At 41.3% G+C, this 13690-nt stretch overlaps 1 protein-coding gene across 1 annotated transcript in view; it reads left to right on the forward strand.

Annotated features, from left to right (window-relative positions):
• Positions 1–525: 525 nt before the first annotated feature.
• The window catches only part of LOC110496810 (ephrin type-A receptor 7), a 255051-nt gene continuing 241886 nt past the window's right edge, over positions 526–13690 (forward strand). Inside the window, exon 1 of the mRNA XM_036952654.1 lies at positions 526–852. Within this exon, the coding sequence (XP_036808549.1) occupies positions 774–852 (79 nt within the window). The 5' untranslated portion in view covers positions 526–773. The remainder of the gene's footprint in view (positions 853–13690) is intronic.

The following is a 13690-nucleotide window of genomic DNA, read 5'->3' on the forward strand; positions in this document are numbered from 1 at the left end:
TATATATATATATATATATGTGATGCAGTAAACGCAGTGTAGGCTTATGGTGCAATTAATCAGAATGTTAGCCTATTTGTTAATGCAGCCTATAATACAGTATCTCGACATATTAGTGAATAATAAAGGACTGTCCTAAATACTGTCATTTTATTTTTCAGAATTGGACAATTAAAAATGAGCAATATCAGCTAATAGTGTTGAACAATGATTCAATTGATTCATTAATTAAATTAGTCAACATTTCTAGACATTTAATGTCGCATTAACATCGCTTCCTTCCGTCCATTCTCTAGACATTATTAATCTTCATTTAATCTAAATGCACATAATCCAATCATTAAAATAAAGATATTCTTGAATAAATATTCTTAAATGCACCTATCACACATGGAAAGCGGAGGCTTCCACCCACCAAGTCAATGCTGCCGTTACTTTAGTTCGATTAAAGGCGAGGTGATATATAATATATATATATTTTTTTCAATCACAAAGCGGTGATGATTCGAATAGCGAAAACACCTGGCGTTGCGATTCATTTCCCGAGCGCTTTGATAGGCGACCTTCCTGTACCCTCGTTTCGAAATCTTCCATCATTGCACTTGCATGATGTCAATCTGATGCACAACACCCTCCCCCGAGATAGCGAATAAACCGCGTAGTGAGTGAAGCTCGCACTAGCCCGGACGGCTCAAGCTTCGCTCTGCTGTGTGTGTGTTACGCGCAAGCCCGGAGAGAGATGACAAGAGCTTCGCGAGGCTGGACATTCAAACATGGAGCTTTTTAAAACGCAAATATCGGTACTTTGGATATTATTGCTGAATGGAAACAAGGGCTGTCACACTGAAGAAGGTATGTGGAAGCTATTTTATACGTTTTTTGTGTGTTTTTACCCCAGACTGCTCGTAGCAGGTGGATGAATGAACGTCCAACACTCCAGCCAAACCGAATCGCCAGTCTGGTTGCAGGTTCACGCACGGAAGTTCAGAGATGTCGACAAAACGTATATTTGTACAAATAGGTCTATATTAAGTAAATAATTTCCGTAGCTTTTTTTTCTCCAACATTTTAAAAGGGGGAAAACGCGCTAGAGTTCGGAAAAAAAAACGCTCCAAATCAATTTGGTGTTAAAGCCGCCTTCGGTGTTTCACACAGCTGGCAGTTTTACGCGTCTCTTTTCAGTAGCTAAGTGACAGTTGAACATGTGGACAAAATATCAAAAAAATGGCGTGATATGTAAGTAAAAAGTAAAAGCGAGGTGTTAAGTTTACCGACTTCGACAAGGATTCACACAAACGTATCTTGTTGCGAATGTATAGCCTAGTCCTACAATCGTATTGTTACAAAATGCGTCCCTTTAGCACTTTGACATTGAACGGAAACCGTTAAACCTGGACAGTTGTAGTCTTGCAGCAACGTTGTAATGATTTTCTAGTTTGTATGAATGAGCATATTACAAATTGCCCACTGTTTGTCAAAAAGTCTGAAACGCAACAAAAAGCATTGCTTAAATGTCAGAAAGGGTTAGGCTACTGTCAACGAAAAATGTATTCCAGCACTAGGCTACGTCCTAGCATTTACTTCCTTAACCAGACTGAATAGGAAACATTGTTGCCCTCAGACACTTGCATAGCCAGAATAGATTCTGACTCTAAGCTTGCTTACATCTGCACTGGGATCGTACTTCCCTAATCATCATATTGTTACCCATGGATATTCTGTCTGTAAGAAGTTGCCCTAAAAAAGACGCAACTGTCTCTTCAAACCAGAATGTTGAATAAAATAATATTTATGCTTACTTTACCGGTTGTCTGTGCTATTGGCACTTTTGACAGTAGGAAGTGGAGATATAATAGCCACACGAAAGTATTGTTTGTATGACTTTTTACGGCCGGTAGGTTAGGTTACTTGTTTTTTCAATTTCCTGAGTCAAAGCAAATTATGCAAAATGTGTAAACAGCATTGTAACCGAACATAGTCTACCTTTCCGTCTGTGCTTCGGTTAAAGGACATTTTTTAAATCTTCATATTCATAAACTCTAGCACCCACCCCAACATATGTGAAAATGGCACGTTTGTATGTTTTGTATAAAAAAAGAGAGACGATAAATGTTTCCATTGACATCGGTGTGCATCATGTGATTTTTAACCAATTATGTGTAGGATGTCAATGGAAACACATCTTCCATCTTTTTTACTACAAAACATAGACGCGTGCAATTTTCACATACTGTATGTTGGGGTGGTGCTGGCGATGAATGATAAAAAAAAATAAAAAAAAATATATATATATATATATATTTTTTTTTTTCATTAATTAAGCTTGGCCATTGTTTGCATATTGTGTTTGTCACAAATACAAAATGGGAAACACAAACCGAAAAAAAATACCAGTTTACTGAAAGTTGGCTTATTAACACTTGCCTGTGGATATTTTGTCTCAGACTACCTCCATAAGGACAAAATCAGTAGACGGGTAAAGTAAGTTGAAATTAAGTTTATTCAAAATTCTAACTTGTAGTGGGACTGTTAGGGAATGCTGAGCCTGCATGTTTAAAACGAGAGTATAAATCATCCACTCAGATTATAGAAGGCTAGGTTAGACCCGGTTTCCTGTTGGGATTAAAGGGCAATTCCACTGCTTTTCAATCTAATTTTCATTATCTCCTGCACAATAAGCGTCTTCATATGTGAAAACATTGTATTTCTATGTTTTGTAGAAAATAAATATTAAGTTCAAAAGTTGAAACCAATGACATAAAATGTTAAAACATAAAAAGCCCTTGCAGAGCAAGGGGAACTTCTACTTCAATGTCTCAGAGCAAGTGACGTCGCCGATTGAAACGCTATTTAGCACGTACCACCGCTAACTAAGCTAGCCGTTTCACATCCGTTACATGGGGAACAAGAAAATGCCCTCCCTCTGGCTAGAATCTCATTGCAGTATCTGGAAATCGGAGAAGCATTTTTTTAGGCCCTTATCTTTTAAACCACAGATCATAGAAACAAAAATGTTTTCACATGTGACTGACCCCCTTGATTCGGTCTTGTGTTTTTTTTTTTACATTGGATAAAAGTAGAGACTCAGAGCTACACAATGGTATATCATACACTGCAGTTGAAGAACAATGGAAAAGTTATTCTGCTTTGAAATGTGATCAACTTGTAAACTGACTTTTGAGAAAATGGACCTTGAATGTTTTGGTGCATCTACTGAAGAGCTCTTCTTTGTCTACACCTATTTAACATCGTTCACACCCTCTTAAGCCTTAGCCCCAGCCATTTCATTAAGGATTCACATAGTGAGTAAGGTAGTGTAGTAAACAACCAAAGATTTCAAGACTAAAGTGGTGAAAGTAGTAGCCTACAATAAGGAAAACTCCAGGTAAATATACACTTTATCTAGTCCTTGGCCTATATCCTAATCTGACTTTGGTGGAGGTCATGTTCCTCACATTACCGTCTCTGGTAAACGCACACTATATCAAATAAAGTCTACGTTTATTTTTCACAGGATACAGAAGGTGTAAACAGTACAGTGAAAGGGTTATTTGCATAGTAGCAAGATCAAAAATAGGTGTCCAGATAAATATTTAATAATTATTTGATGATGCTAACCCAGACACACTTGTCTAAATTGATGGGTCATGTGAAAGAAATGCTATAACCCCCAGCCACATCTAGCTAAGTGGATGGGTCACTAATGTGTAGACGTACACATGTTCATGAAATACAATAGATGGCCGTAATCACCCCCAGACACACCAGGCTAACTTGATGGGTCATGTAACAAGCGTTACATGACCCATCAAGTTAGCTAGCTAAACAATTAACCATAATCCCAACCCATACAGTACAAATGGATTGTCATAGCTAGCCACCATGCACGAAATGCTGTGTTATAAATCTGCAGGTAGCTTAAGATAACCGACTAGGTTCAATGTTAGCTAGATAGCTAACATTAGGCTATACCTATCAATGCAAATGGATTTCTGAGAAACAAGTAATATTACTACACAGATCATACACATAACGTTAGCCAGCCAGCCACCAAGCTAACGTTTGCTAGCTAGCTATCAGTACACTGTAACTTGCAATTAAACTTTCTCACAAAATTAGAAAGTATAATATCTGAAAATGAAGCTAGACTCTTGCCCATATACATGGATGAACGCTTCATGGCAGCCTGGAACCCTTTAACTAAGACATCCTGTGTCGTTTCCGTTTTGTTTGTAGCTGCAGCTTGTTTGGCCCGTTGTGTCAAGTCACTCCAGTTCACACTGACCGTGTGCAGAAAGTAGTCCATCACAACTTTTCCCCACTGATCTTTGTCAATAGCGCCTGTTAAATCCAGGGCAGCAATGTTGTTGAGAGCAGTATCACCACTTTTGCACTTCTCCATGGCTAACATTCTAGCTTTTTAAAAAGCCACAGTAGCAATGTTATAGACAGAAGCATGCTACATGATAGACCAATCCGAGCTCCTCTCTTGGCATGTCCAGCCCATCCATTATCTTAGCCAATAATGGCTAGCAAGAAGGTCTGTTTCTGTGGCTAAACCAACTAGGCTTGTAATTTATCAATTTTATTTTATTTTACACTGTGGAGCCCGGTGCAAATATGGCTTGGAAAACGTACCTCAATCCAGGGACGCAAAATGCGTTGTACTCAAATTGTACCATTATTCCAACTATTACACTGAGAACTTTGAACGCCTGCCAGTTTTTTAGCAGTTGTTCAATCTTCTCAGTGTAACAGTTGGGATAATGGGACATTTCCGAGTACAACGCATTTCTCATCCCTGGATTAAGGTAGGTTTTCCGAGCCATATCCTACACCAGCTCCGCAGTATCTTTATCTAAACAGGAAGCCTGTCTGATCCCAGTGCAGTTGTAAACAAACATTGGGTCGGAATCTATTCTGGCTGACACTTGCATAGAGCAAATGGTTTCCTTTGTCTCATTCCCACAATCGCTCATGCTTCAAATCCGAGAGCAGAATGTGAAAGTTGGCTTGTTGATGCCCCCTCTCTACCCTCTCTTTCTGCCCTGTAAAGTAGTCTGGCCAGTGGGCTATCTCTTGCTGGTTGTGAGGTATTGAGCGTGGCTCTGATGCAGGAAGGGTTGGGGCTGCGTGTCACTGTTAGGCTCAGGTGAGGCCAGTAAAGCGTCCTAATCAGTGCTTGGATTCAGAGAAGGAAGAGCACATAATCACATGCTTTCCCCAGGCGAGGGTTAGTTCCAGCAGTGTCTAAGCACAGCTGAGCCAAGCTGTGCAAACACACATTGCATGTACAAACACAAACATGCAAACGAGCACACACACACACACATTCGGCTCATACGCACACATAGCTTTGTTCCTTACACACAGACACGCACACAATCTCACTTAAACACAGCAATCTCTCTTAAACACAGATGCACGTCATTATTACTTACACACACACACATTCTCTCATACACACGCTGCACACACCCACATAAGATGGCATGCCGACAACACGTACGCACACACACATACAAGCTTTCTTACTGTACACCCACATGAACACAGAATTGCATGCATACTTATCCACACAGACATAGCATTACATTATACATTATCCACACAGACATAGTGTTTAGGTATAGAGCATTATACCATGGCATTGTTGAATACTCGTTTCTGATTGGCTTGAAGGTCATTCTAGAGCGTGGAATATTTTTGCTAAATTTTTTTGAATAATTTTCATAGCATCAAGTTAGGATTGGCGGTTTGACTAGCTAAACTAGCAAGTCTGTGGTTACCAAGGCAACTACTGTAGCTATCTAGTAAACATATAGCTTCTTCAGTGGATGTTGAAAGAACACATTTCTACCTGCAAATGGTATAAAAGGGATAATCAACTCAGGGCTCTATTCCTTCTGTGGAAAATAACGCAACTCTGTGGAAGGTCAGTTCCACTCCGCTGGCACATCGTGGAACACTTACGTCGTTCATTATTTTCCATAGAATGCATAACCCCTCGTTGATAATTCCTTCCCTATAATACTATAGAGCACTTTTACACCCACAGCTCAGTGTTGCCAGCTTGAGTCGTTTCCCTGGAATGCTGGCCAGTCGGATTGGACGCTCTGTTCTAATTGATGTTGTGACAACGATTAATTGCTGTGAAAGCAATGTGTTTCTGAAGGCTGGGGTTGGCAGCCATGTCATTGGAGCTCGCAACAGTAGGGGGATTTGCCTCTGTCTGTTGTTCAAATCCCTCTCTCTATCCTATCTGTATTATTAGAGATGCAGTGCATTCGGAAGGTATTCAGACCCCTTGACTTTTTCCACATTTTGTTATGTTACAGCCTTATTCTAAAATGGATTACATAGATTTTTTTCCCTCAATCTACACACAATACCCCATAATGACAAAGCGAAAACAGGTTTTTAGAAATGTTTGCTAATAAAAAAATAAAAAAACAACAACATATAAATAACTTAAGTATTCAGACCCTTTGGTATGAGACTCGAAATTGAGCTCCGGTGCATCCTGTTTCCATTCATCGTCCTTGAGATTTTCCTACAACTTGATTGGAGCCACCTGTGTTAAACGCAATTGATTGGGCATGATTTGGAAAGGCATACACCCGTCTATATAAGGTCCCATAGTTGACAGTGCATGTCAGAGAAAAAACCAAGCTATGAGGTCGGTGGAATTGTCCAAGACAACGAGCTCCAAGACAGGATTGTGTTGAGGCACAGATCTGGGGAAGGGTACCAAAAAAAATATCTGCAGTATAGAAGGTCCCCAAGAACACAGTGGCCTCCATCAATTTTAAATGGGAGAAGTTTGGAACCACCGAGACTCTTCCTAGAGCTGGCCGTCCGGCCAAACTGAGCAATCAGGGGAGAAGGGCCTTGGTCAGGGAGGTGACCAAGAACCCAATGGTCACTCTGACAGAGCCTGGCACTGTGAAGCATGGTGGTGGCAGCATCATGCTGTGGGGATGTTTTTCAGCGGCAGGGACTGGGAGATTTAGTTAGGATCGGGGGAAAGATGAACAGAGCAAAGTACAGAGAGATCCTTGATGATAATCTTTGGGGGGGTATTATGTGTAGATTGAGGGGGAAAAAACAATTGAATCAATTTTAGAATAAGGCTATAAAAAGAAAGTCAAAGGGTCTGAATACTTTCCCAATGCACTGTAATTCACCACTTTCATACACGTACCTGTCCAATGAGAATGAATTGAACCATACACACTTGTTTTTTATTAACCTAAAGGGTAACTGAAAGGTAAGCCACTTGCACAGGCAGCACAATTTTGATCCTTTGCCCAATTATCTGATCTTACTGGTCAATCATTGGGCAAAAGATCAGAATTGCATAAATGCAGCCATTGTGTGGGCTGTCACACACAGCTTCTCACAAAGGACACTGTGTATGTCCGTGTGTATTCCTGGTTCTGAGTGCCTTTTCATGGATCTTCATAATGTGTCTTCATACAGTACCAGTCAAAAGTTGGGACACACCTACTCATTCCAGGGTTTTTCTTTTTACTATTTTCTACATTGTAGAATAATAGTGAAGACATCAAAATTAGGAAATTACACATATGGAATCATGTAGTAACCAAAAATGCGTTAAACAAATCAAAATAAATTTGAGATTCTTCAAAGTAGCCACCCTTTACCTTGAGGACAGCTTTGCACACTCTTGTCATTATCTCAACCAGCTTCGAGGTAGTCACCTGGAATGTCTTAAGTTCATTTGTGGAATTTATGTCCTCCTTAATGCGTTTGAGCCAATCAATTGTGTTGTGACAAGGTATGGGTGGTATACAGAAGATAACCCTATTTGGTCAAAGAACAAGTCCATATTATGGCAAGAACAGCTCAAATAAGCAAAGAGAAACGACAGTCCATTACTTTAAGACATGAAGGTCAGTCAATACGGAACATTTCAAGAACTTTGAAAGTGCAGTCACAAAAACCATCAAGCGCTATGATAGAACTGGCTCTCATGAGGACCGCCACAGGACGGGAAGATCCAGAGTTACCTCTGCTGCAGAGGATAAGTTCATTAGAGTTACCAGCCTCAGAAATTGCTGCCCAAATAAATGCTTCAGAGTTCAAGTAACAGACACATCTCAACATCAACTGTTCAGAGGAGACTGCGTGAATGAAGCCTTCATGATCTAATTGCTGCAAAGAAACCCCTACTAAAGGACACCAATAAAAAGAAGACTTGCTTGGGCCAAGAAACACGACCAATGGATATTAGACAGGTGGAAATCTTTCCTTATGGTCGGAGTCCAAATTTGAGATATTTGGTTCCAACCGCTGTGTCTTTGTGACGCATGTGTGGTTCCCACCATGAGTCATGGAGGAGGAGTTGTGGGGGTGCTTTGCTGGTGACACTGTCTGTGACATTTAGAATTCAAGGCACACTTAACCAGCATGGCTACCACAGCATTCGGCAGATACGGCATCCCAGCTGGTTTGTGCTTAGTGGGACTATCATTTGTTTTTCAACAGGACAATGACCCAACACACCTCCAGGCTGTGTAAGGGCTATTTGACCAAGGGTAGTGATGGAGTGCTTCATCAGATGACCTGGCCTCTACAATCACTTGACCTCAACCCAATTGAGATGGTTTGGGATGAGTTGGACCACAAAGTGAAGGAAAAGCAGCCAACAAGTGCTCAGCATATGTGGGAACTCCTTTGACTGTTGGAAAGCCATACCAGGTGAAGCTGGTTGAGCGAATGCCAAGAGTGTGCAAATCTGTCATCAAGGAAAAGGGTGGCTAATATATAAAATATATTTGGATTTGTTTAACACTTTTTTTTTTTTTGGTTACTACATGACTCAATGTGTTATTTCATAGTTTTGATGTCTTCACTATTATTATACAATTTCGAAAATAGTTCAAATAAAGAAAAACCCTTGAATGAGTAGCTGTGTCCAAACTTTTGACTGATACTGTAGGTATGCCTGGTAGTGAATGTCTTTCTGGTCTCTGTCTGTCCTTGTTTCTGTGTTTGTCTCACTAGGTCTCTCTGTCTATTTGCGTTTCTTGTTGTCTCTCAGATTTCTGAGTGCACCAAGGTGTGTGTGTGAGCAAGGCCTGTATATGTGTGTGTGTGTGTGTGTGTGAACAAGGCCTGCGTGTGTGTGTGTGAACAAGGCCTGTATGTGTGTGTGTGTGTGTGTGAGCAAGGCCTGTATGTGTGTGTGTGAGCAATGCCTGTATGTGTGTGTGTGAGCAATGCCTGTATGTGTGTGTGTGTGAGCAAGGCCTGTATGTGTGTGTTTGTGTGTGAGCAAGGCCTGTATATGTGTGCGTGACCCCCCCCCCCCCCCCCCCCACATTACCATGCGTCTCACATCTCAGGCTGGATTAAGGAGCGCTAATACTGCTGTTGCCCTGTAGGCAGTGTGGGGTGTCTTCCCCTCCTTGCACAGTCAATCTAGCTCTCGCAGCCGCTCTCTCATTCCCTACGCCTCAATGCTAACACACCTTGGCATCTCATCGGGATCTCATTTACTTCCCTCTCTCCCCTCCTCCATTCCGTATCCACCCATTGTGCAGCTGGAAGAAGGGGAGATTCAGCATGGGCTAAAACTGAAGCGTAGCCTCTGGGTTCATTATGTTTGTGCCGGCAATTCTTTGTAGCACTGTGTGTTATAGGCTAATGGCCAATCCTCAAGAAGGGGGTTAGTTTTTTAGATGCCTCTACCCATGGTAGAACAAAACACAACTGTTTTTTTTCACATCTCTAATTTCTGAAATCGATGGTTGTGAAGAAATAATTAAATTGATAGAAAAAACGGATTCAATTGATAGATTTTGTCAGGAATCTTGTTCTTGATGCAGCTCTGCAGAGTGGTCACTAGCTGGCACAGCCACTAAGTCATAAAATAAGATTTTAAACCTAAACTTAACCCTATTGCCTAACCCTAACCTTAAATTAAGACCAAAAAACTATTAAGAAAATGTATGCAATTTTACAATATAGCAAATTAAGACTCATGACAATGACCATCAACCTGACTTTATTTACCTGCAGGTGGGGCTTAAACCAGCTGAAAGCAGTCGCCCCATGAAAAACAGTCAACTCATTTTGATTCTATGCTTCATTGTGCTATCCTGAACTCTCTGAAATGAGTTGTGATACATGCTTTGAAAGCAGATGACTTGACGTAGTCACTTCCCTTATGATTGATGCAAACCACTTTTGTGAGTGCCAACCCGTGGGCTCAGATCCCTGGTCCTTCTCTCTTGGCTGAGGCAGAGGGGTTCTGGAGCTGATAGTGGCGACCTCGCTCTGTGCGAAAGGTCAAAGTGATTTGTGAAGTTGGAAGCCGTGTCCGTGACATTGTCCCCCTGGGCTTTTTGGGCGATGTCATTTTGATGGCAGAGACCAAGGGAGGAGAGGAAAGTGCCAGGTACATGGTGAGCGAAAGATGGAAAAAACGGAAGGGGAGGTGAGGGAGACTGGGATGAGGGAGTGAAAAAGGGAGCTTCCTAACCAGTCACCTTTCCTTTGGTGCATAGCTCTCCAACAAAGGATATGTAGCCTAATTACAGTCCAACAGTCCCCAAAATGACTCTGCACTCTAAAGCATTTGCTTACTTACCAAATGCCAACGTTGACTTTGATGGTTTGATTGATTTTATGTGTGTCTTTAAAGCTTCCTAGAAGGTCACCTGATTTTCCTTTGTTCCCCTGTAAGGACGGACGCTATTCTGCTGTATCTGCAGTAACGCTCTGTGCGTGCGTGCGTGTTTGTGCCGATGTAGATTGTTATAGGTAAGATGTAGATGTTATAGGTAAGATGGATGTCCTTCTTTTTAGCTGATTCTTTAGACTTATTGGATAGTGAGAAATGATTAGGGGACTTTATACTGGTGCTAGTGAGGAATGGGGATATTTGGGATGGATGGACCGCAAGACACTACAGAGGGTAGTGAGTACTAGAGGTCGACCGATTTAATCGGAATGGCCGATTTTTTTATTAAGGCCGATTTTTCAAGTTTTCATAACAACCGGTAATCTGCTTTTTTGGACAACGATCATGGCCGATTACATTGCACTCCACGAGGAGACTGTGTGGCAGGCTGACTACCTGTTATGCGAGTGCAGCAAAGAGCCAAGGTAAGGTGCTAGCTAGCATTAAACTTATCTTATAAAAAACAATCAATCTTAACATAATCACTAGTTAACTACACATGGTTGATGATATTACTAGTTTATCTAGCTTGTCCTGCGTTGCATATAATCGATGCCGCGCCTGTTAATTTACCATTGAATCACAGCCTACTTCGCCAAACGGGGGATTTAACAAGCGCATTCGTGAAAAAAAAGAAGTTGTTGCACCAATGTGTACCTAACCATAAACAAAAACACCTTTCTTAAAATCAATACACAAGTATATACATTTAAACCTGCATATTTAGTTAATATTGCCTGCTAACATGAATTTCTTTTAACTAGGGAAATTGTGTCACTTCTCTTGCGTTCTGCACAACAGTCGGGGTATATGCAGCAGTTTGGGCCGCCGGGCTCGTTGTGAACTGTGTGAACCATTTCTTCCTAACAAAGACAGCCAACTTCGCCAAACGAGGGATGATTTAACAAAAGCGCATTTACTTTCTTCTCCAACACTTTGTATTTGCATTATTTAAACCAAATTGAACATGTTTCATTATTTATTTGAGGCTAAATTGATTTTATTGCTGTATTATATTAAGTTAAAATAAGTGTTCATTGTTCATTCAGTATTGTTGTAATTGATATATATATATATAATCGGCCGATTAATCAGGAGGGTAGCCTAGTGGGGCGGCAGGGTAGCCTAGTGGTTAGAGTGTTGGACTAGTAACCGGAATGTTGCAAGTTCAAATCCCCAAGCTGACAAGGTACAAATCTGTCATTCTGCCCCTGAACAGGCAGTTAACCCACTGTTCCTAGGCCGTCATTGAAAATAAGAATTTGTTCTTAACTGACTTGCCTGGTTAAATAAAGGTCAAATAAAAAAAAATGGGTAATATAGATATTGCAGAGTATGAGAAGCCTTGACATTATCCTCCAGTCTGCTCTATAGGTTTCCATCCTCCACCACCAAAGCTGTTAACATGAGCAAAAGCCAAGGTTAATACTGTACATGCTAGCTCACGCCCCACCTCAGTCAATATTCATAAAGCTGGCAAACTCAAAGTGGAGAGGAACATGGAGAGTGGGACTCTGGGGAGCGCATCAATACAGTAGCAGGGATTGGGGAGAAGTTTAAATTAAAAAAAAAAACAATTAACACCCGATAGGTGTGCCCCTCCATGTGCAAAACACTCATACACGTTACACATGTTAAAACACACACGGACATTAAAACACCTCACATGAACACACACGCACATACATTAAACACACACTCCAGACCATAACCATTCCCTTACAAGACATGTTGTTTTGTAAAGGTTCCTTAAAGGTTGAGTATGAAAGGCCTCATTAATATAGAAAACATTTGCCTTAAAGGGGACTGCTGCTGTTATCTTTGCCTTTGTTTTACAATGTTGCCTTTTAAGAATGCATTTTCTCCTCTGTATATACTGTACAGTGATGATAATAGAATGGTTGTCTGGCAGACCATATCAGCCAAAGGGACTTAGTTCCTCAACATATTCAATACAGTATATTATGTAGTCCAAGTGGGAAATGGACTGACAACTCTGATGCTTAGAAACCGGCCTTGGAAGTACAAAACGTTTATGCTTTTGGCATACACGATGAGTGGCAAAGGAAAAGTCAGTATGACCTATAGTACCTGGTCTGAGTACCAGTCTCTTTAGCTAACATTCCACTCCTTGTCATCGCCAAAGAGACTACTCCTCTAGCTCATTAATGATAGAAAATTCATATTTGAAGATGATCCATGACATGGAGTACAGGGAGTGGGTTAGCCAGTTGTTGGCTTAGAGACTATCTGCCTGAATCTAGCCTGGTTTAGACTGCAGCATTAGCTGCTGTATCACAGGTCAGGGTAACGGCATAGAGGAACACACACACACAATGAATACTCCTCGTCGGTGTCTTCATTACCTGCGGTATCACAGGTCAGGGTAACGGCATAGAGAAACACACACACAATGAATACTCCTCGTCGGTGTCTTCATTACCTGCTGTATCACAGGTCAGGGTAACGGCATAGAGGAACACACACACAATGAATACTCCTCGTCGGTGTCTTCATTACCTGCTGTATCACAGGTCAGGGTAACGGCATAGAGGAACACACACACACACAATGAATACTCCTCGTCGGTGTCTTCATTACCTGCGGTATCACAGGTCAGGGTAACGGCATAGAGGAACACACACACAATGATACTCCTCGTCGGTGTCTTCATTACCTGCTGTATCACAGGTCAGGGTAACGGCATAGAGGAACACACACACAATGAATACTCCTCGTCGGTGTCTTCATTACCTGCTGTATCACAGGTCAGGGTAACGGCATAGAGGAACACACACACAATGAATACTCCTCGTCGGTGTCTTCATTACCTGATGTATCACAGGTCAGGGTAACGGCATAGAGGAACACACACACAATGAATACTCCTCGTCGGTGTCTTCATTACCTGCGGTATCACAGGTCAGGGTAACGGCATAGAGGAACACACACAATGAATACTCCTCGTCGGTGTCTTCA

The sequence above is a fragment of the Oncorhynchus mykiss genome, chromosome 18, assembly GCF_013265735.2.
Source record: "Oncorhynchus mykiss isolate Arlee chromosome 18, USDA_OmykA_1.1, whole genome shotgun sequence".
Classification (NCBI taxonomy): Eukaryota; Metazoa; Chordata; class Actinopteri; order Salmoniformes; family Salmonidae; genus Oncorhynchus; species Oncorhynchus mykiss.